This window comes from Neofelis nebulosa, chromosome 6 (genome assembly GCF_028018385.1).
Source record: "Neofelis nebulosa isolate mNeoNeb1 chromosome 6, mNeoNeb1.pri, whole genome shotgun sequence".
NCBI classification, from domain to species: domain Eukaryota; kingdom Metazoa; phylum Chordata; class Mammalia; order Carnivora; family Felidae; genus Neofelis; species Neofelis nebulosa.
Genome location: NC_080787.1, coordinates 100,728,578 through 100,753,322, shown reverse-complemented (window position 1 = coordinate 100,753,322; position 24,745 = coordinate 100,728,578). Strand labels below are relative to the sequence as shown.

At 41.8% G+C, this 24,745-nt stretch overlaps 1 protein-coding gene across 8 annotated transcripts in view; it reads left to right on the top strand.

Annotated features, from left to right (window-relative positions):
* The window catches only part of SCML4 (Scm polycomb group protein like 4), a 124,467-nt gene that overhangs the window by 48,261 nt on the left and 51,461 nt on the right, over nt 1–24,745 (top strand). For 6 of the 8 annotated variants that reach the window (XR_009263187.1, XR_009263188.1, XM_058734870.1 and 3 more), the window contains exon 2: nt 9,440–9,654. The exons of the other annotated variants lie outside the window; for them this stretch is intronic. Coding sequence is in view for 4 of the 6 variants with exons in the window: in XM_058734875.1 (XP_058590858.1) it covers nt 9,440–9,654 (215 nt within the window). In the remaining 2 variants the exon portion in view is untranslated. The remainder of the gene's footprint in view (nt 1–9,439; nt 9,655–24,745) is intronic. 8 annotated transcript variants of the gene reach the window in all.

Below are 24,745 nucleotides of genomic sequence, written 5' to 3'. Positions count from 1 at the left end.
CTAAAATGAGATGATGGGAATAAAATAGAATTTGAAAAAATATACATAAAAGTAAAGAATATAGTAAGAAAAATTAAAGAAAAATATTTTTAATAAAAATTAAAAATAAATATGAATTTTTTTCTTTTTCTGTATTCAAGAAAAAGAAACAAAAATGAGAAAAAAGAGAAAAAAGAGAAAAAAAGGAAATCGTTTGAAAATTTGAAAAGGTGAATACACTGAAGTAACCTAAAATAAAATGACGGAAGTAAAATAGAATTTGAAAAAATTTACACAAAAGTAAAAAATGTAGTAATAAAAATTAAAGGAAAATATTTTTAATAAAAATTGAAAATAAAAATGAATGTTTTCTCTTTCTGTATTCAAGAAAAAGGAAAGAAGTGTAAAAGAGGAAAAAAAAAGAAAGAAAAGAATAGATGGACCTGCTAACAGATTGAAGTAGGACTGAAATTACTTCATTTTCCCCTAGAAGTCAGTCTATGTAGCACTTTATAGTCCATAAACTAAGCTGGCGATGAGACTTGGGTTCTTGAAGAGTGAAGTTGGCCCATGTGGGCGGGGCTCAGTGTAATGGCTCTTCTCTCCACTAGATGGCGCTGTCAGCCTGCTGGGGTGGATTGTTGCGGTGCTCGTAGGTGCGTATGTGCATGCGCAGGAGCGGTAAAAATGGCGTCACCCAGCTGCCCAGTCTGTTCTCCTGGATCAGCAATCGCGCACCTGTCCTCTGTCTTCAGCTTTTGTCCACTCCCTACTTTTTCACTCTCTGTGACCAGGCCCCAGGCAGTACCTCTCGCCCGAGTTTTGTCTCAGCTGCAGCTGTTTTCCCCAACCCTTTACTTCCAAAGGACTGCGACTTTGACCCGTTCCGCCCCTCTGCAGGAGGGTCTCACTGGGCAATGGCCGAATGAGCAATGGCCGAATACCGGCTGCACCCAGGAATGCTTGCTGGACCCTGCTGCTGCTGATGCCCAGAGACTGCGGTCAAGTGCCAGCCTGCCCCAGAAAAAGTTCGTGAAATAGTGTAGCAGCAGTATTTCAGGGATTATGGAAAATCACAACACACATCTGGCACCAGACTTCACCCTTAATGACCTTGTTCCTGCACCAGCATATGTGGCCATTTTCTGGGGTCTGCTGGGACCAGGTGGCTTCAAAAGTCTCTACCAAATGTCTTTCCAGCAGTGGAACTGCTTTCCCCCGTGTGGCCCAAGAACCTCCTGTCCCCCACTCTATTCCTGGGGATTCACTCTTCCCACCAGAGCACCGCCAGGTATCGAGCTGCGGAGTTGCAGACTTTGCGCTCCCCTTGTTTACAGTATTAATGGAATTTAAACCCTCTCCTTTCTCCCTTTTTAGTTTAGTCCCTGCGGCTGTTTCCAATTTTCCACTTTCTCTCCAGCTGCTTTTGGGGATGGGTGCTTTTCCTGTATTCCGCCCCCCCCGCCACACCCCAGTCTCTGTCCTCTCTCTGCTCGCAAAAGCACCTCCCTTCCTGTGCCTTCTTGCTCCCCAAGTTCACCTCTCCGTGCCGCGTACCTGCTGAATTCTGTGGCTCAGATTGTGCAGATTGTTCTGTTAATCCTCCAATCAGGTTTCTAGGTGTGTAGGATGGTTTAGTGTTGGTCTGGCTGTATTTCATGGATGCGAGACACACAAAAAACTCCCATGCTGTTCCGCCATCTTGGCTCCTCCCTAGACATCTTTCTAACTGCCTCTTCTCAAAGCTTTTAGAAGCAACAGAAAGCCGTTGATCCGGCTTCCAGTCTGGCTGGCCCACCCTTGTCCATGTGCTACCCAGCAACCCTGCACACACCTGCTCTATTGCATTTAGCTTATGCTGCCTGGGAAAACCCTAGCTCTGATGTTACCTTTTTGTGTTTCTCCTGCCACCATTCCTTCCAACTCTGTTAAAAGAACTGATTTATTTCTTCCTGCTGTTCCTATAGCATTTTACGTGAAACCTCTGTAATACCGTCCATCTCACATATTACTTATTTATTTATATTTATGTATATTTATATATATCTTTATTTACCTGTTGTCCATCGTGAGTATCTTAGGAGATGTGTTTTATTTATTGTCATCCGTAATCCAAGTGCCTAACACAGTATTTTACACTCGCTACATATTTAACAGGTATTTGTTGGAGGAATTAATAAATAAATGAGTGAATGAATGAGTGAATACATGAATACATGCCTCAGGATTGAGTTAGGTGACTCAGTGGTCCCATGCTATTGGTGTCTGCTTTCGACTTGGTAACTCTTGGTTCTTTACCTTGATGAAGCACCATTAGCCAGGACTTTGGTTTGTATGTATTAGATTTGCAAGGCTAACAGGTCAAATGTCCTCCCCAAATTCACAGACCAGATCTTAGTTCCTCTTGGTTCAATTGTAATAATTCCAGCTAAGCCTTGTTTTGATAAGAAGAGGGAGATCTAGGAAAGCAGCAGTAAATCACTTCATTTAATATGTCAAGCCAGGAGTTGACAACCGCTTATAGGGTATAACTAGAAGATTTATAGACCTGATGATTAGGCTGCTCTAGGGACAGAATCTTTTATGTTTATTAAAACTCTTTGCTCCAAGATGGCTCCCAAATCCGACCTGAACCAAGGCAGCCTGTATTTGCTGAAGTCTGCGATTGAAAGCAGAGAAATTCAGAGGTACCATATAACACCTGCAAGATTTTGAGAGTTCTCAAGTGATGTACATATTTGGTTGTATCAGACTATGTGTTGGTGGAGAGGTTGTCTTCGGCAGCATTTGAGGTCTTTTAAGGTCTTTGGAGATGAGGGAAGTTGTTGGGGGAGGGCAGTGACCCAACTGCCACCTGGGGCCTCAGTGGCAGGGCTTGCAGGGTATCAAGGAGGGACCAGGGAGTGCACTGCTGCTCTTGAGAGCTGGTTCTCTCTTCCTGTCTGCCGTCTGTTTAGACACTCTTATTAGCTCCGAAATAACCTTCTCCATTATTTTTGGTGATGAGGTCCTTTTTTTTTTTTTTAATTTTGTCACAGTTTGTTTAGGATGTTAGAGCAGTGGTCAGTGAAGTTCTGTAGCTCAAGTGCCAAAACCATTAGAAAACAAGAAAACAAAAGGCCATTTGAAGATGCACAAATTTCCAAAAAAAAAAACAACCCCAAAACAACAATAACAAAAAACCCAACTTTCCAGACAAGGGGAATTATTCACTCATTGTTTATTTTTCTATTTATGGTGTTTTTCTGCCTAAGGTTTAAAATATTCCAACAATGCAGAATGGTACAAAGACAGCAAAAACATCTTTCAATATCCGTCTGCCCAGAGACAACTACCAGTCTTTTGATGATAATCTTTCCAAGACCTCTTTTCATGCTTAACACATGCAGACTTATCTCTATTATATATATACAAAGATATGAATAGAATCATAGCACATATGTTATTTTGTAGTCTTCAATGCAATTTTATATGTATACACACATTTACATTTATAATTTATGAATGTGAAATATTATATTCACAAAATATCCACTTTATAAATATGAAATAATTTACTTAACTGGTTTTGAGAGACATTTTGATTGCTTTCAGTTTTTCACTATTATAAACAATGTGCAAAGAATATCCTTGGCCATATATCTTTGTGTTCTTCTCAGATGCTCTTCTTAGGATAAATCCTTAGGAGTAATATGGCTGGATTAGGAAGCGTGCATCTGAAAGTTAAGAGATTTTCAAATTGTCCTACAGAAAGGTTAGCCAATTTCCACCCCTACCAACAGTAAATGGGAATCCTCGTTCCTCTACTCCTCACCAGCATGAACTATTGATTGATTTATTCATATTTATCAATCTGATCAGCAATATGTGATATCTCATTGTACTTTTGGGGGAGGTTGCCAGTAAAGTTTAGAAGCCTTTCTTTTGATAATTGACCATTTCTTTTCTTCATTTCCTCCTTCCTTCCTTCTTCTCTCTGAATCATCTGAGTCCTTTGCCCATTTTTCTATCGCAGTATTTATTTTTATTTTTATAATTTGAAGGAGTTTTTTGTATTAAGCTTTTGTTGGTTCCATATGTAGCAAACAGTTTTTTCAGATTTTCATTTTTCCTTCTGCATAATTTGCTTTTGCTGTATAAAGCATTTGAGTTTTATGTAGTCATGTCTATTAGTCTTTACATTTCCAAACTGCTTCCTGAATTTTTCACATAGTTAGAAAGTCTGCCTCCATTCCAAGAGTATTAAAATGTTGACCTTCATTGTCTTCAGTACTTCTTGTTTCTTTTTTTGAGGTCTATTTTAGTTTTAGTTATCTCTAGAATTAATTTCACTCAAATAATAGTTAAATTTTTCTTTATTTCTTTAAATTTTTTTAAATGTTCATTTATTTTTGAGAGAGAGAGAGAGAGACAGACAGACAGAGCATGAGCAGGGGAGGGGCAGAGAGAGAGAGAGAGAGAGACAGAATTCGAAGCAGTCTCCAGGTTCCGAGCTGTCAGCACAAAGCCTGACATGGGACCCGAACTCATGAACCGTGAGATCATGACCTGAGCCAAAGTCGGACGCTTAACCGACTGAGCCACTCAGGTGCCCCAAATTTTCTTTATTTCTAAGTGTCTGTTTTCCATAGCTCATTTGTTGAGATTTCCTGCACTGATATGATAAATGATCTTAAGTTTCAAACAAATGGAAACTTAACGTATGTTTAATTTCTGGCCTAGCTTTTCCATCAATCTGATTGCTTAGCCCTGTACCTTACTGCTGCCATTGTTATAGTTTTATAATATACTTTAGAAACCAGGAGGGCAAGTCTCCAGTGGCCTTTGTTTTGTCCTTCTTTTCTTAAAGTCTGTTTGGATTTTTAATGTGATTGCACTTATAGGATGATTTAGGTGAAAATTATACTTCAGAAATACCCATCTGTCCAATAACAGAATAATCATTTTTAAATCTTATTTTAAGGCATAAGTAGGATTTTTTTTAAAAAAAAATTACTTTCTTCATGTAAGTCCTACTTATTGAATTTCATGAAGTACTATGAAGGGTCTGAGATTTTTATCCTCTGCAAGCAAACAGGTCAGCCTACCACAATGTCATGGATATGGTAGAAGAAAAATGGCTCCCAGTCCAGAGGCACAGCAGGTGGTTTGTCTTCATGTTTCCACCTGTTCCCTTTGTCCAAGTTCCATGGCGATGATGTACATGCTGTGGGTTTGTGTCACAGCTGAGAAACTCTAAGCTCAGGAAATCAAATGAGAGGTCAGAATAACCTTCTGTGACCTAACTGATAAAAATGAGAGGAGTAAACTGAGGAAGAAGAAAGAGCATTCCAGGCAAAGGGAACTACATATGCAAAGGCCCTGTGGTGGGAAGAATTTTAGCAACTATAAACACCCAGGGAAAAAAAAGTCACTATGGTAATTCCATTGTTTTTCTGGCTCAGGGTGCCATAGAAAGCTAAGAGTGTATTATTTTCATTAGGATTTGTTGCTGTTCTTTATTCTTAAAGAACTTTTCTTCAGACACAGAGAGCCTCCTCATTATGGAAGACAGCCTCTTAATATATGTTTGAGTATTTTCCTTTTCTGTTAGTTTTTTGCTAATGTTTATGTATTTATTTTGAGAGAGGCAGAGAATGTGAGCAGTGGAGGTGCAGAGAAAGAGAGAGAGAATCCCAAGCAGGCTCTGTGCTGTCAGGGCAGAGCCCATTGTGGGGCTCAATCTCACCAGCTGTGAGATCATGATCTGAGCTGAAATCAGGAGTTGGAGGTTCAACCAACTGAGGCACCCAGGTGCCCCCTTTTCTATTAGTTTCGAGCTTTTCATTAAACATCTGATAAATTGTCATTGTCTATCTTCCATAGTTATGTTCTCCCTAAAAAAAAAAAAAAAAAATCCCATCTTCTTTGTTTCCACTGCATTCCAAGATTGGGACCCTTCCTTGTTTTCAGTATTAAGTATTCAGTATTTGTTATTTTTCCTTTTTTTTTTTTTTTTTTTTGGTTCATGTCTTAGTTTTGGAAAAGGACATTTTTGGAGACCCTGAACTATTGTCACCATCATTTCCAAAGTGTCTGAGTCTGTTATTAAAATACCACTTTGTGTTTTCCCCTAACTCTTTATAATTATTCCAAGGAGACTTTCAGAGAACCCCACATAATTAAAATAACCTCTTCAGTTTTTAAAAATCTTGTTACTTAAAATTGCATTTACTCGCATATTAAAATATTGATTTGTGAGAAGGAATTGAAAAATAGTATCTTCTTGATCAGTGGATGAACCATCTCCAAGTATTTCCCCAATTACTGTAGTGCCTCGTGTGCCACCAATAATAGTTCACTGTTGGGGCACTTGGGTGGCTCAGCCGGTTAAATGTCTGACTTCAGCTCAGGCTCAGGTTGTGATCTTGCCGCTCGTGAGTTCGAGCCCAATGTCTGGCTCTGTGCCGAAAGCTCAGAGCCTGGAGCCTGCTTCGGATTCGGTGTCTCCCTCTCTCTCTGCCCCTGCCCCATTCACACTCTGTCTGTCTTTCTCTTGAAAAAATAAAATAAAATAAAAACATTAAAAAAACAAAAAAATAATAGTTCATTGTTGCTCCACTAGCATGAAATTCATTAATCAGATTTAGTTTTCAGGAAAGCTCCTTCATACCCTAAGATAGATGCACTTCCAGTAAGGAAGCAGAAAGTCGCACAAGTCCTGTCTTTCCCTCACAGTAGAGAAAGAGAATTAGAACAACAGAAAAGCTCAGTTTAAAAGATGGCTTTTTTTGAGGTGCCTGGGTGGCTCAGTCGGTTAAGTGTCTGACTTTGGCTCAGGTCATGATCTCACAGTCCATGAGTTCAAGCCCCACATTGGGCTCTGTGCTGACAGCTCAGAACCTGGAGCCTGCTTTGGATTCTGTGTCTCCCTCTCTCTCTGCCCCTCCCCCACTCTCTCTCTCTCTCTTTCTCTCTCTCTCTTAAAAATAAATAAACATTAAAAAATTTGTTTAAAAAGATGACTTTTTTGTAGGAAATTTTTTTTCTATTTTTTTCTAACATAGTGAGAAATTTGGGGATAGTTCAGCATAATTTTGAGGGATACAAATTCTTAGGATAACATGCTAATTAGTCACCCGTCCTTCACTCTTCAAAACCTATTCAACAAGAAGACTTTTGTGAGGGAGTATCTAAGTTAGCAGAGGATCACAATTCACCAGGGAAGGAACACAGCCAACTGAGCCTTCAAAAACAGGAGGAAAGAGATTCAATGCCTTCTCTGAACCTGGGTTTTCTCTTATTGACTTTTGATCTTAATGTTAGATACATCGCTGACCTTGTCCCTAGAGGCAAAGTAGAAAGGTAGAAAAACCTGTCCTAGACTAGAAAAAGAAATCCCATTTCCAAAATCTGTAAACTAAAAATGGAGAAGCAGACACTTGATCATGATAGCTCAAAATGGGACTCAGATCAAGTTCCACACAGCAAAGATCTTACTGAATAAATTTTGGTGGGTTTTCAATGTTTTGGGAAGCCGCTTTTTTGAAAACGAGTGTTTGGGGTATTTGTTGGCACTGGAGGATGTTGACAGTAAGTCTAGAAATGGAATGATTCCCTTTGTTCACATATTGATGGGTTTATCTTCACTGATTATGATTCATTGACTGTAAGATGCCCTTGATAATATCACACCTCATTATTTCATGTACCAAGAAAGAAAAATTGCTCCTTACAGAATTTGATGTGCTTGCAATGCTTTAGGGTGCATTGTGATTTCAGAGATGTTATTTTGTAAAAAAGTGTGCATTTTAGAATCAATGAGACATGGTGTTTTTCTTACACAAAAACAAGAAAAATCGACATCCTCAACAGCTTGTCTATCTACCTGAAATACCTAACAATAAACAAATTTATGCTTTAAAATTCTATGTGCTAGGTATGATATTTCCAAGAGCAATCAATATTATTGAGTGGATACCGTTAATATTCAGAGAATTAACAAACTGAATTGACATTTGTAAAAGATGCCCCAAATTTCCCATCATGTTTTAGGATATCAAATATCCACTATTTGATATTTTCCTTCCGGAGCAAAGCAATCTGGTTCCTACAGTGGCTGCCCAGACCTGGGGGGTAGGGACCACTTCCATCATCTTTCCGAATTTTTCCTGTGGCCTCTTGAGCAAAAGCTTCTCATTTCCAACTGTTGGCTACCATTAAGCCTCAGAAATGAGTTTTGTCACCTAACATCATCCCTGAGTTAGAGTGTAGAGTTCTTTCTGTCCGACTTGTTACATTTCTTAACATTCAAGGAAATCTGACCCTTGAGCTCATGATACCGCTGAGCTCCCTGGGTTGGAGTTGATCAACTACCTCTTGCTACAAGATTTAGTCAACTCTACCTGAGAGAGCTTATCATTAGTATATTTTTTTAAGTTTTATTTATTTTGAGAGGTAGAAGAGGGACAGAGAGAAGGAGAGAGAGAATCCGAAGCAGGCTCCGAGTTGTCAGCCTGATGTGGGGCTCGAATTCATGAACTGTGAGGTCATAACCTGAGCTGAAGTCAGACGCTTGACTGACTAAGCCACCCAGGGACCCGTGTCATTAGTATTTTTAATGCTATGAATATTATAGCATGTGGGGTATCTGTTTGGGGGAAAGGATATGTCCATAGCGAACAATTACCAACAGTTCTATAGTCTCTGCCACTTACGTCATTTCCTTTCACTTTTTTACCACATACATTTTTGCATAGTGGGGATCATTTTTAAGCACAATTTATGAGACGCTTTTTCATTCAATCTCATGTTGTTGAAATAATATGGTTAAAGACTTTTAACCAGGTGATTGTTTTGTTCTGTAGATAATGTTAACTATTCCCCTATTGCTTGTTATTTGAGCTCCATCCATTCTATTTTTGCAATTCTAAAACATGCTAAAATGAACATCTCTGTAGGTAAACCCCTATCCGCATTTTGACCGAGGGACATAACTTTAATACAATTGATTTGTACCGTTACATCCCTTCCATGGGAAAAATAAAGGTCATAACAATTTATAACCCAACCAAAGGGGCAGGAGCGAATGTGAGGGAATAGTTGTATTTATCTAATACTATTGTCGAATCACTTCAAGGTTGAACGAAGTGGGGAAACGGAGACACACACTGATAAAGTCGTCTCGTTGCTGGCAGCACTATCGGTTGCATTTGGAGCTGGGAATCTATTGTCCTCTCCACCTAGACAGCATCTTCCCTGCTTTGTTATAGCCCTGTGGAAATTTGCTCTCCTTGAAATGATCCCAGAACTCCAACAGCACTGTAAAAACTCCTAGTGGTGCCTGGCTGTCTTGTATTTGGTCTTCCCCTCCAATAAAGGATAGGCATGGCCAAAAACACCAAATGGGATACATGTTTGCCTTGCAAACCAAACAAACCCTTCTGTTTTTGTTTTGCTTTGTGTCTGGACTAATTCTTAGCACCTCTTCTGCCTGTGAGCGATTGGTCACTTCCTTCTGTAAGACTGGCACCAGCAGACATGCAGTCTCAGAGGATCCCGGGGAGAAAGCGAGGCCGACCCCCACTGCACTCAACACCTATGAAGATGGCAGTGCATAACCTTTATTCTGCTTCAGCTGGCTCTTTGCCAGCAGCGAAGATCCCAAAGAAAAGAGGGCGGAAGCCTGGGTACAAGGTACGGCTCCATCATCTCCTTTCTCCACGGTGACATTGGGCTGGGGCATGGGTGCTTGGGCAGAGCCCCACCGCAGAATGTGAGGAAAGGCTGGGAGCTGGGTAACGACAAGATGAGAAGTAAGTTTCTCTCAATGAAGTCTGTGACAGACAAGGCCTCATTGTTACAGCGGGGCCCACATTGCATGCTGTCCCCGTCGTGTGCATTTGTACAAGTGGAGAAAGCAAATTGCACCAGATGGGGAAAGTTGTAAGGCGAGCAGATTTTAGGGTCATAGCTACACACACATTTTAAGACTTGCATTTAAATTAGTGTTTCAGACACTGAATTTTCCCCTCACTGTGCCTACTAGGGCGGCGCTCAAAGCCACTTTCCAGAACTCATTCGTCATTTATTTTAGTAAAAGCAGATGATGTTCCTGAAACACTTAAATTAATAATGCGTGCAGCCTCGTGTCAGAGGACATAGAAGAATTTTCCCAAACAGAGCCTAAACAAGGGGGACTCATCATGAAAATTCAGGGTGTTAATTCATAGTTTCCTGCTTATAAAAAGTGCTGACGTCAAGTTTGGCTTCAAGGAGGCGTGTCAGGCAGAATTAAAATCCCGTGACCCTTGGAAGAATTAACAATTCAGAGTGGCAGGGGGTGGAAAAGAAATTCTCTGATGTAATTGCAATCACATAAAGCAATCTGAACCAGAGGAGGGAGAGCTTCTCCTCCAAGATGTTTTTGAAGAGGCTACTAGAGAAGAAAGACTATTGAGTTCATTCTCCACAAGACTTTTGGGCATTAGAAAATGAGCTTCAGAAGTTTTCCTTCCTTTATTTTTTCTTGAAATAAAGAGCTTATGTTTCCATCTTGAGATCTGAATACTCAAACCAAAATGCAAATTGGCAATTAACTCCCATATATTTAGGAAAACGTATGGAAATTATTTCAGGTCAGCAGAAAGACAAAGCTTCCGGAAGAATCGGTGATGAATTCAACCTTTATCCCTTTGGTTCTCCGCAGTTCTTCCAACTGCTGGAAAATAAAAACAGGAGGTAGGGGGAAGGTGACTCAAAGTTGTTTGGGGGTCATGGGTTTTAGTAAAAGAAGCTTTTACTCAGCCACCTCATGAAGTAAACTCTTCTGTCACTGGTTACTTTTCTAACAAAGAGAGCCTCCTCTTTCTCATGGGCACTTCAGCTTCAGCATTGTTTCTCTGAAGCCGGCATAGGGCAGGCCCTCCCAGCTCAGCTACCTGCGCCATTGCTGAGGTCTGGGTATTGAATCTGGAAGGACGGAGCAGGGCAGCCCTTCTGTGAATAGAGCCAGGGAGCAAGTCCAGGATCTGAAGAAACACACTGAAAACTTCTCTCTCCTATTTGGCCTTTCTCCTACTCCCCTGGGAGCTGTGACCCAAGAATGAAAATTACCAACAGACACAGCATTTCTAGGGCCAGGAAAAATGGGAATTCAGTCCATGGAATGAGCCCGACTTGGCAATTTTCCTGTCTCCTAAAAGGGGCAGTTTTCAGGGCTCCTAACACTCAAAGACACATCAAGGCAGGAAGAAAGCTTTTGGAATGGTTAGCTGACAATGTAGGCCCTGCACATGGCAGGCAGATCTCATGTCCATGCCTCAAAGGGCTACTTGGCTAGGGGCAACGGGCCACAGCTCTTCCTTGAGTCCATCTTCCATGTATTTGGGGAACTGTGTGGGAATTATTTCAGGCCAGCAGCTCCCAGACAGCTCCCCAAGTGTTCAAGAACACCTCCAAACCAGGTGCTAGTCTGCCGGAGTGCTGACTCCCTCGTGGTGACATGAGAAAAATAAGAACCGTGTGCAAATCTTCGTAGAGCTAAAATGATTCCACCCAAAGGATCATCCTTTATTCTGAAATATCTGCTTCTTACTCTTTTGGCGTTAGAGTTTGTTTTCTTTTATTTAATTGTTGTATGTTGCCAGGATTTGGTAATTTAAAAAATGTCCTTACTTCGCAAAATAAATTTGGCAACCAATTAAGTCTCTCCAGTTTTTTTTTCTTTTTGACAATTTCTTAGACCCAGAAGCCCCCTTTTACCGTTAATGAAAAGGTTTTAATTGTGGAGAAGCCACCGAGGAAACTGTACCGTGTTGTTCCATTTACCAAATGGCCACTAATTTGGCAATTTTAACTATCTGAGACACAGTTGGGGAGCCAGAAGTTGTTAAAAAAGAAGCCCTGAGCAAGCGAAGTAAGATATTACTTGGTGTATCCTTAAAGATATTTAATTGTTAAGAAAATGCTTCCAAGCCCTCCTTCAGAGTCTATTTACCTGTATCGTAGATGCATTTCTTACAAGCTCTATTATAGCGATTTAATAGTCTTAGATTTGAAGGAGAAGATATTTTAGGGAAGAAGAGTGCCCACACAGCTGGGTCCTGAAAGTATAATAATAATTATTGTTATAATTAAATGATGTTTTATTAATAATACAGAACAATATCAAATACAATAACATTATCGATATTATAAAGTAGTGAAGAACAATTTTGTCATTTCAATAAAAACATCATTATGGCATATTCATCCTAACAATACTGTCATAACGAAGTAATCCGTGTTTGAGCCTTTGGAAGGTTCCTGAGTCTTGAGGATGCCTGTTGTGCTGGCTGCATCACAGATCTCTGCTGGTTGACATTTGTCACCTCTTGCCTGGCGCTCTCCCAGACTGCACTCTCGATCACCTCTGTGCCCAGCATAGGTGGAAACTCTGTCTGGTCCAAGAATGGGCACAAGCCTCTCCCTTTAAGATCCAAGCACAGCTGACACAGGCTGTGATGTTTAACCCTTTCTCTGAGTCTTGAGAATAATATGAGTGAATTGCAGGCAGAAAAGGAAGAATTCAACGGGTAGTCAGATGTCAGTGCTCCAGAGTTCAGAGGTCATGCCTCCTCCCAGGGCCCGTCTGCCCATGCCTCTTGGCCCAGGCCTGCAGCCACATTTCTGGGGCATGCTCGCTGCCAGGAAAGCATCATTTTATGGCCTTACTGCCTCCTTCTCACCCCAGTCGAAGAAAGCAAAAACCTCTTAACATCATATTTTCTCTGAAGGGCCCTACGCCGACTGCCATGAAAACAGCCTTCTTCATTATCAAACAGAATTTACATCTCAGTTTGAAGCATCTGCTATTGGTTTAGTTCAGAGACAACCCAAGGTCAACAGATAGATTTTCCTCATATTTCATGACTAAAAAGACTATTAAGGTCTTTTTAAAGAGATAAAGAGAGTCTGCATCAAGAAGGAGCCCTAGCTTCTATTCTGTACCGGCAGCTGATTGTAATGTCACCTAACAGTGGGATTTCCAGCTTCTGTGTCTTTATGATTGGGATTATGATTTAAACAGGAAGAAGAAAGTGCTGGGTTTTAAAAATAGCTGTTTGTCCCCTACACATCATCATCATCATCATCATCACCATCATCATAATTAATACTAATAGCAAGAATAGTCGTATATAACATTTATTCAGCACTTCTGTGTTTGAGGCTCTGGACCAAAGCACTTTGTGTATATTTTCTTATTTGAACCCTGATAGTGAGGGAGCTAGAAAAACTGCAGGAATTAGGTATGAGTGAACCAAGTCCCACAGCCTGAGGCTGCTTACTGTTGGGCCAGAAGTCCTCTAGACCTTGGCAATCTCTTTGCATTATTGTTCAGAATAGTAATTATGCTTTCCCATTTACTCTTTCCAAATTATGTCCTGTCTGCTCTGTTTAATGAGCTTAGAAACATGTAACATGTTTAGAAAGAAGATACTCTGTAAAATATTAAAAACAAATGGTTAACATGTTCTGAAATGTTGGTAATTGTATCATTGAGAATGTAAATCCAGCTGCTGTGACAAAGGGGAAGCAACAGTGGCCTAAAGAAGAGGAAGCTAACTTCTTTCTTATGTTAAAAATCTGGGAAGCCCATCTGAAAGTGACATGATGCCTCCATGGTGTTGGGGACCCAGGCTCCTGCTCTGTTGTCACTCTGCTCCTCTTAACACAAAGTCCCTACCTCACGCTATAAAATGGCTCCTCCAGTTCCCTCTTTCCTGCTAGGCTAGCCAGCCAGATGGAGGCAGAGCTAGCGGAGGCATGTCTTTCCCCTTTAAGGACTCAACATTCAAGGCTGCACACACGCCTTACACTTGCATGCTGCTGGCCAGAACCTAGTCACTTGGCCTCACTTAACTCCAAGGGAGGTGGGGCAAAGCAGTATGGGGTGATCAGGTGGCTGGCTAAAATTCAGAAATTGAATTAATAAAGAAAGAAAGGAGCGTGGATATTTGGAATAACCAGCAGCCTCTGCTAAGTACTTACAGAACAGTCTTCTGTTACCTAGAAAATTTACTCTATAAAGAGAGTGATTTTCTAATAAACATAAGGAAATGCAACATTATGGTTTTTTTTTTGTTTGTTTGGTTTTTTTTTTGAGAGAAAGAGAGAGCACACATGCACGAGTCGGGGAGGTGCAGAGATAGAGGTAGAGAGAGAGAATCCCAGGCAGTCTCCGCACACGAGGCTCAAACACAAGACCCTGGGATCAGGACCTGAACTGAAATCAAGAGTCAGATGCTTAATTGAATGAGGCACCCACGTTCCTCACAACATCATGTTTTATTCCCTCTTTTTTATTGTCATCCTTTTCTTCCCACCTCCCGACCCCCAAAAGAGTATGTGTTCTTGGCATTGTGTAACAAGGAAGTCAAATTCACAAAACTCTCAAGTAAGAAAATGTTCAAACTTAAGCAGAAAGCGTTTTGTTTGTTTCAACACTTGTTTAAAGTCTCTTTCTAAAATGTGTTTTCACGAAAACTATCAAAATGGCTTTGATGATTCTTTGATTGTCCAGATCTTATATTGTCTTAGTGTCATATTTTGGAACACCAAATGTAGCATGGTAGTATGCAAGGGAAGAATAGATACCAAATAACACTTCCTGTCCCTGTCTTCAAGGCCTCCCCCTGCTGATGGTGGGCTTGGTGCCCCACCTGTGCCCCATGGAGGAAAATGATTACACAAGCACAAAAAACAGCACCTAGGGTAGGGACTATCTCTCCTGTGGCTTTCTATTACCCTCCAGCCCCAACGCCAGGGCTGGAGCAAGGGCCAAGGTTGAGGTGCAATTGTGGGCATGAGGTGCAATGGTGGGTGTGAGGCCCTCGTGTGCTGGTTTATGATTCCCCGCAGCGTTCTGAGTGTAACTCGGGCATGAATGCTAGTCGATGTTTCCAATTATGTTAAGAAGTAAGGGAAATGTAAACAGTGAAGTTGTATATTGGAATTCTGCTCTTTTGTTGAGAATGGGATAAACTTCTTCACGAATTTATCGTGGACGGATGATAGTTTGTCAAAAAAAATAGTTCAGTTTTTTGTGCTATTCACGGTGTCACAGCTACAAAGAAGGCACACTTTTAAGTTTAGTTTGTGTTTTTACCGTTTTCTCCATCACTCTCTTAAGTCTGTAAGTCAACAAAGTAATAAAGTCAGCCCTAATCCATAGCATTCGCCAATTTCCAAGGTGGAGATGTTCCCAACATGCCCAGGTTCAAGGCGCCAAGATGACATCTAAGGACATGGTGTCGGTATTGATAATAAAATAGTTAGACAGTGATGAGTTTTGAGTATCTATTACCTTGTTTTGAATGTATTTTAAATTAATTCTCTGGAAGCATATATACTTTAATGTTTAATAATCACCGTGTTTAACAACTTGCAATATTCCTGAAAATATAAGTCATCCTTTGTGTACAAGCCGGCTCCAGCCTCCCACTGCTCTGAGCTCCTCTATGCACATGATGCCTGTCACTGGACGTGCCATGTTTCCTCTCTCATCTGCAGGGCCGACCCCACTCCTGCTGATGCAGAGAACTTGGCCTCCTCACCAGTTTCTGTAAGAAACCCAGCCACACCAAGCATTCCTTGAAATGTGTGGTCTCTATCAAAGATTGTTGGGGTCAGAGGGCGTAGAGACAGCATCCCTTTAAATAATTCTCACAGATAGATGCATTCTTCTGAATTTCCCTTTATCAAGTGTTTGTTTGTTTGTTTTCCCTTTTCTTTGAAAAAGAAAGGGAAATTTTCTTTTCCCTCTCCCTTTTCTCTCTCCTGGTACCCATGGAGTACCAGGTTCATCATCTCCTCTCTCAGCTTCCCTCGGTCGGGAGGAAATTAAGCCATTCTTCCCTGCCCTCGGCAAAGCAGCAGCCACCCAGGCCTCTCACCTCTGCTCTTCACCAGTTTCAGTGGCTGCCTGGGTCCAGAGAAGAATCTGAACCCAGCACAGAGATGGTGGGAGAAAGCTCCAGCATCCTCACCCTATCTCCACCGTGTTTGTCCTTCTGAAAGGCCCAAGAGAGCCAGCCCATTTCCCTCCCACCTCCAAGCATCCCTTTCTTTCTTCATTGTGATGTAGGCAGTTTATTGTATTGGGGTACTTTTATTTTCTTAGAGAAGCTCAAAGATAGCTTAGCTAGGATCTCAGATTTAACTGAAGGGCATGTTGCCAAAGCAGGCCTCCAGGCCAAGGGATACCAGCCGCTCCATCCCTTAGGTGTTCAATTTCTCCTTCAAGTGCAGGGAGAAGAATGTATGGGTAGACCCAGAAACAGGCTGACTCCTAGGAATGGGATTAGGTCATTGGCTACAACCTTCTTGTTGTTGGAACTGATTTGCATTTCTAACAAGCAAGTTTTTAGACTAAAGTCTGAGGTTAAGCACAGTGAGGTATTGAGTTTTCCCTAACTCTACTCCCACAGCATCTCATCAGAACCCTGGGGGAGTTTTATGTGGAGAAAGAGGGTGAGTCTAAAGGAGGAATGTGCCCCCAAGAAAAGCTACGGCAGGGACATGAACAAAGTTATTCTCAAGTAGGGCTGTAGAGGGGAAGGAAGGGAGGGGGGACATGATTTTTTTTTTTTTTTAATATGGTATATTGGTTTCCTAGGGCCACTGTAACAAAGTACAACAAACTGTGTGGCTTAAACAATAGAAATTTAGTGTCTCACAGTTCTGGAGGGTAGAAATCCAAGACCAGTCTACACCTTGGCTCATAGAAGGCCTTCTTCCTGCATCCTCACATTGTCTTCCCTCTGTACTTGACTGTTTCTGTCCAAATTTCCCCTTTTATAAGGATACAATCATATTGGATTAGGGCCTACTGTAATGACTTCATTTTAACTGATCATCAGCAAAGACCCCATTTCCAAATAAGGTCACATTCACAGGTCCTGGGAGTTAGGGCTTCAACATCATTTTGGGGGACACATTTCAACCCCTAACATCCAGTATAATAATCTTTGCCTTTTAACTAGGCATTTAGTCCATTTATGTTTAAAGAAATTACTGATAAGTTTGGGTTTAAATGTATATTTTATTTTGTGTGTTCTATTTATCTCATTCATTCTGTGCTCCTTTTACTCATCTTTCCTGCCTTCTTTTGGATTTTTTTTTTAGGTATTTAAATTTTTTTCTACTCATTGAAAGTTAACACTCTGTTTTCTATTGAATTACTGTTCGGCTTGTGGTAGTATCTTTTCAGAGATTCTGCACACTCCCCTCATTGTCAGGTGGGGGTGGGGGTAAGGTGGGGCAAATTTACATCTGGCTCATCTTTATCCTGAGGTTGTAGCCCTTTGGGTGAGCCCTGAGCTCCATAGCAATTCCTGAGGCCTAGATTTCACTTATATATTGGCCTGATAATTCTTTATATATTATCAGCCCCTCTGTACTTTCATTAACCTTATATTTTATCCATTACTTGTGGTTGTTTTCAGTTGATCCAAATAACCTAGTTTTATTTTTTTAAACATATTTTTTAAATGTTTATTTATTTTTGAGGGAGAGAGAGTACGAACAGGGGAGGAGCAGAGAAAGGGGGAGACACAGAATCTGAAGCAGGCTCCAGGCTCCGAGCTGTCAGCACAGAGCCCGACGTGGGGCTCAAACCCACCAACCGTGAGATCATGATCCGAGCCAGCATCGGATGCCCATCTGACTGAGCCACCCAGGCGCTCCAAATAACCCAGTTTTCTATATTTTCAGAAATAGAATTACAAAGAAATTTAGGATGCCACATTTCTTCTATTCAACATTCAAAACATGGCACTGACACTGGTTTTTGTCTCAAATTCTATGATGTTTTCAGAAGTAGTCTAATGCAGGGTATATACGCATTATGGATTAGAAGAGAACTTAGAAACCAACAATCGACCCAATCTAATGGCTTTGGAAGATGAAGCCGGGAAGCACTGAATGAGTTGCTCAGAGTCCCATGTGAACTGGTGGCAGATCCAAGATTCGAATCCCAGACCTAACTCTGAGCCCTGTGCTCTGGCTGTTCTCCTGCAGGGCATCAGCAATGTGTAGTTGATGACCGAAATCATGCCAGTTCTCAGTGTCCACTCTGTGGGTGAGGAAATGTGGGCGCTCTCCTTCTTGTCATGCCCTCTCTCCATACCATCAGCAATGATAATAACAAACCTTTATGAAGTTCTACTTTGCATTAGCCCTATGCTAAATGTTTACGTCTAAATCTTGTCACGTCCCTGTGAGGAGGTATTGATATCCTCACACAAGTGAGGAAGGACAGGCTCCAAAATCCTAACTGACAAGACTTAAGACAGGGTTGGTGTGTGGCTGAGCTGGACTTCGAGCACAGATTCCAATGTAGGTGCCCACGGCCACCCTGAACTTGTTTTTAAATTTTGCTTTGTTGGTTCATCTCTGCTGATGTGCAGGCAGTCCCCTAACCACACTCTCTGTCCTCAGATTACCAACTTCTTGCTGTCAATCTATGAAACATTGTTTATTTGGTACTTTTGTTTCTGCCACGTTTGCATAGTTCTAGAAAAATACTGCAATTTTTACATCAAACGACCCTTCCTCCGTTAGCGTCCCCTGGCCACACATGTCAGTTTGCAAACAAACCCTCCCCTCCCCCAACTCTTTCCAGTGATTCTCTAGTAAATGTCTTAGAGAAGGTCTTCCCTGAAAGACAGCTGGAGCAAGAAGCTCTCCAGGCCCTTATTTTGGATCTGTAAATGGAAAAGAAAGATGAGCTGCCCCCATATTCCATATTCCCCAGCCCTCTTTGGTGGAATCGCCAGCTGGCAGGGGCCAACTCCTTACTCTTCTGCTTCACCCACCACGATACTCTACCCCAGCAAAGCACAGCCCCTCTGCCAGCCACTGGAAACCATGCCCTGGGTGAGGAGTCACCACACCCGTTTGATTGAGGTTTTGAATTTCAGGTAAAGGTGCCAACTTTGCCAGCCTCCGTACAGGGTTGTTGGCTTTGAAGGTCAAGGATTAGCTCCAATATGTCAGAGCACAGCATCCTGGGCACCTAATCTTCCTCCAGTCTTATGCATCCAAGAAAGAGGCTTCTCCTCCCTTCTTCCTCTCCATTTTACCCAGTTTATTCTGCCAGATCCTGCTTTTAATACTTTACAAATAAACCATATTTTTGGAATACCTTTAGATTTACAGGAGAGTTGCAATGATAAAACAGAGATTCTCATGTACCCCACACCTAGTTTCTTCTGTTGTTAACATTTTATATTACTGTGATACATTTGTCACAAGTAGTAAACCAATAATAATACATCATTATTAAATAAGGTCCATATTTTATTCAGATTCATTAGTTTTCCTCTCTTCTGTCCCAGGACCTATCCAGGATGTCACATTAACATCTTGTTGTCATGTCTCCTTAGGTTCCTCTGGGCTGTAAAAGTTTCTCAGACTTTCCTTGTTTTTGATGACATTGGCAGTTTTTAGGAGTATTGGTCAAGTGTTTTGTAAAGTGTTCTGTAACGGGTTTGTCTGATGTTTTCCTAATGATTAGACTGGGGTCATGGGTCTCTGGGAAGAAGATTCCAGAGGTAAGGTGCTATTCCCATCGTGCCATGTGGAGGGTGCATACTATCAACATGGCTTATCACTGTGGATGGTGACTTGATCACCTGCCTGAGGTGGTGTTTGACAGGTTTCTCCACTGTAAAATTACTTTTCCTCATTTCCATACTGTCCTCTTTGGAAGGAAGTCACTATGTGCAGCCCACACTTAAGGAGTGAGAAGTTACACTCCACAAAGCGTTTGGAATATTAATGCATAGGAGGTTTGTCTCCTCCATGTGTCTCTCTAGTCAATTATTCATTTATGTCAGTATGGAGTCATGGATATTTACTGTATACTTTGAATTATAATCCATTACCCATTCTTTATTTATTGCTCATATTGTTCTAGATTTGGACATTACAAGCTCTTTTGATTGACTCACATGTTCCTATGACCTGCCCTCATCATTGTGTGTTTGTGTGTGTGTGTGTGTTACTTTATTTTCTGGGACAAGATGCCACAGGCTCATCTTGTGTATTTCTTGCCCTTGTCCTAGAATCAGCCATTTCTCCAAGGAGCCTTTGTTCCTTTTATTGAAGAATGGTATTAGAAACCAAAATAGGACCATGGTGTTTTGTTTTGTCCACCTAAAAAACAAAACACAGCAGTGGTGCCTGGGTGGCTCAGTCAGTTAAGCCTCTGACTCTTGATTTCAGTTCAGGCGATGATCTCACAGTTGGTGAGATTGAGCCCCAGGTCGGGCTCTGCACTGACAGTGTAGAGCTTCTTTGGGATTCTCTCCCTCCCTCTCTCTGCCTCTCCCCTGCTCATGCTTTCTCACTGTCTCTGTCTCTAAATAAATAAATAAACATTAAAAAAAAACCCAAACATAGCAAAACACAACGAAACAACAACAGCAACAACTAGCAATGGCAAAGATGAATGCCCTTCCAGAGGAAAGCTTGGATACATTGGGCAACAGGTAGCTCCCCATTCCACATGGGAGAGGCACTGGCAGAATAGGCCCCACATCACACCAAAGGACATTCCTAGTCACTGAGCTCATTTCTATCTTAGGAGCCCTCTAAAATCATATGTGACTCCCATTTAGGAATGTTTTTTTTCCCCTTTATGTTAGACAATGAGATAGAAATTTCAGAATGCTAACTCAAAGGTATCCCTACTGATGATTTATTCTTTTATCAAGAAGAATTTTTTAAAAGTCGTTTACCACCCACAGTTGCATGAGTTTTTCTTCTTTATTCAAAAGTCCCACTGTTGTTTTAGAGGTTGGATGAATTCAGAAAGTTGGCCCTGCAACCAGCTGACTTTTTCTAATTTCTTGAATTGCTTTATCTGGGCAGAAATGACAGACAGAGGTAACAACCAGCTATAATTGTATTACTTCATTGGAGGTGGGTTCAATGAACAGATCCTTTTGTAATAAATATTAACACAGCAAGTCATGGTGCTTACATGAACAGTAAACAGTGTCTGGCAACCCAAGTCTTAGCTGCCGTCACTTTCTTCACCACCATCACCATCCTCCCCATCCTCTCCATCCTCCCTGTCCTCACCGTCCTTACCATCGTCACCATCGACACTATCATCATCTTTCTAGGGAAGGATCATGAGGATCTTTGTGTGATTTACTTAAAGACCACAGGCGAGAAAACGACAACCTGCCAAATCTTGCCTTTTCCCCACCAACATCATTATCTGTATGTTGGTTGGAGGGCTTTCAGCCTGTAAAGGAGGATGTAACCAGGCCCTTCCAGAGTCTGCTATCCACAGTCCTTGGGCACTGCCACCACCAGCCTCTCCATCACAAGGCATGCAGGGCAGTATATCATTTCTCGAAAGACTGTCAAAGGGACACTTCGTGCATAATCTGGAAGAACAGGCAGCGTAACTGTAACCCTGTCCCACTTAGTAGGTGAGGGAACCATGCTGAAGTCAGTCACGGCAGGTTTCTGGTCTGCTCCCTCGCACCACTAAGGTTTCTTTCAGATTGTTTTTATAGTATTTAGCAGTGTATTGCTACGTGATGGGCCCTTTAATTTTTCAAATGCTAAATGCAGAATAAGGTGAAGTCTCTGTTGTTAATTGTAGCTTCTGATGAACACAGTGTCTCTCGCAAGAGCCCCAGATGCTGCACCCATACAGCCCCGTGTAGCCAGTGTGCTCACTTTTGACTGGTCTCCTTTTAAGTTCATTTTAATGAACTTAAATTCATGTCCACACATCCCACTGTGCCTTCCACGTTGCTCAGCAGCCACACCCTGTGCCCCCACTTCTCCTACCCTCCTAGTTCATTAACACGCTCTCCTCTGTCCTCACACTCAAGCTTCCAGCCTCACTGAGAAACTAGTAGCCATCAGAAGAGACCTTTTGTAAGCTCCCACCTCCACATCCACCCACCCCAGATCGAGGCCGTTATATTCTGCCTTGCAACAAAATAGATGAAAGGTCCGTGTTTCTCTCTCAGGCCTTGCCATCCCCCTCCCACGCACCCGCCTCCATTCACTAAATCTCATCCCCTCTCACCTACTCAGAGTCCTGAAGCTAGTAGCTCTGCACGCACGCCCTCATATCATCCTTTCTTCCCTCTCGACTGGATTATTTCCATCAGTCTTAATACATGTTTCTCCCATCTCAAATACAAAAACCTTAAAAGATTTTTAAAAATGTTTTAATTGTGGTAAAAGACACACAGCATAAAATTTACCCTCATAACCATTTCTTTTTTTAAAATTTTTAATGTTTATTTATTTTTGAGAGAGAGAGACAGACAGAGACAGAGTGCCAGCGGGGGAGGGGCAGAGAGAGGGGGAGACAGAATCCCCAACAGGCTCCAGACTCTGACAGCTCAGAGCCCGATGTGGGGCTCAAACCCACGAATCGTGAGATCATGACCTGAGCCGAAGTCGGACACTCAACCGACTGAGCCACCCAGGCGCCCCTGATCACAACCATTTCTAAATGTACAGTTCTAGTGTTCGGTGTATTCACATTGTTGTGCATTCAATTTCCAGAACTTCACCTTGTAAAACCAAAACACTGTACCTGTTAAACAACAACTCCCCATTCCCTCCTCCCTCCAGCCCCTCGAAAGCACTATTCTACTTTCTGTTTCAATGCATTGGACTATTCTAGGCTTCTTATATAAGTGGAAACATGCAATATTTGTCTTTTGTGACTGGCTTATTTCACTTAGCAAATTTCCTCAAGTCTCATGCATATTGTAGCATGTGCCAAAATTTTCTTCCCTTTCAAGGCTGAATAATATCCCCTTGTGTGGATGTACGACCTGTTGTTTACCCATTCATCTGTCAATGGACATTTATAGTTGCTTCCTCATGGACTGTTGTGAATAGCGCTGCTATGAGCATGAGTATCAAATACCTCCTGGCTTTCAATTCTTTTGGATATAGACCCAGAAATTGAATTGCTGGGTAATTCTATTTTAAATTTCTTGAGGAACTACTATACTGCTCCATTTTACATTACCACCAAGTGTTCTGATTTCTACACATCCTTGCCACTACTTTTTATCTTTTATTTTTATTTGTTTTTGATAGTAGCTATCCTAATGGATGTGAACCATTTGATCTGACTTTTCTTTCTTGCTACTGCTAATTTTCGGCTCCCCTTTCAGACAGGCCTCCTTGAAAGAGTTGACTTTACCTCCTGATCCCAATGCTTCTCCTCCCATTATTTCTTGAGCTAATTCTAATCAGGTTCTCATCCCACCCACTGTACAACCACCTCTCTTGCTGAGAAGTTGCACATCTAAGGGCCACTTCTAGTCTTCCTTGTCGGATCAGAGCTTTTGACATGACTGATCACCCTCTCCTTTGTGAAACACTTTTTACATTTGGCTCCCACAAGGCCATACTCTCCCAATTGTCTTTCCGCCCCACTGGATGTCTTTCCTGTTTGTTTGTTTGTTTGTTTGTTTGTTTGTTTTTTAATTTTTTGGGGGGTGCCTGGGTAGCTCAGCTGGTTAAGCATCTGACTTCAGCTCAAGTCATGATCTCGTGGTTCGTGAGTTCAAACCCCGTGTCGGGCTCTGTGCTGACAGCTCAGAGCCTGGAGGCTTCTTTAGATTCTGTGTCTCCCTCTCTCTCTGCCCCTCACCCACTCATTCTCTCTTTCTCTCTCTCAAAATAAGTAAAACATTTAAAAAATTAAAAAATTTTTAACGTTTATGTTCATTTTTTGAGAGACAGAGAGAAAGAGAACATGAGCAGAGGAGGGGCAGAGAGAGAGGGAGACACAGAATCTGAAGCAGGCTCCAGGCTCTGAGCTATCAGCGCAGAGCCTGATGCAGGGCTTGAACTCACAGACCATGAGATTATTGTGACCTGAGCTGAAGTTGGCTGCTTAACCAACTGAACCACCCAGGCGCCCCTTTCCTGGTTTGTCTTGCTGGTTCCTCTTCATCTTTCCAAGACTTTTCATATTGCAGTTTTGCAAGGCTCAGTGCTTAGATTTTTCTCTTCTCCATCTATACACTCCTTCCATGTTATTCTCTGATGATCTCACTCATTATCATGGCCTTAAATGTCAACTCTATATTGATGATTCTCAAATTAAATCTCCCTTTAGACTTTCCCCCAGAATTCCATACTCTAGTACATGCACCTGCCTACTTAACATCTCTACTGGCATGTATGCATCATAAACTTGACACGTCCAAAACCAGCCTCTGGTCTTCCCTAGTCTGTCCCCCCATCCCCCAAACCTGTTATTCTATCTACAGCCTTCCTAGCCCAAACCTTGGAGTCATCTTTGACTCCTTTCTCTCTCACACACACCACAGTCAGTGTGTCAGTAAGTCCTGCTGGTTCTACCTTGAAAATCTATGCAGAGTCTGTCTACTTCTCATCTCCTCCACTGCTATTAACCTAATCCAATCTACCGTCATCTCTCATCTACTCTGGATTAGTGGCCTCCCGCTTTTGTCCCTTTTATCTCTCCTCAAAACAGTAGTCAAATTGTTAAAATGTTAGTTTAGATCCTGTAGTTTCTCTGCTTTAAAGAGCTCAGGGTAGCGGCACCTGGATGGCTCAGCCTATTAAGTGTCCGACTCTCGATTTTGGCTCAGGTCATGATCTTGCAGTTGTGAGACTGAGCCCATGTTGGGCTATGCACTGAGCACAGAGCCTGCTTGGGATTCTCTCTCTGCCTCTGCCCCTCCCCAGCTCACGTGCATACATGCTTTCTCTCTGT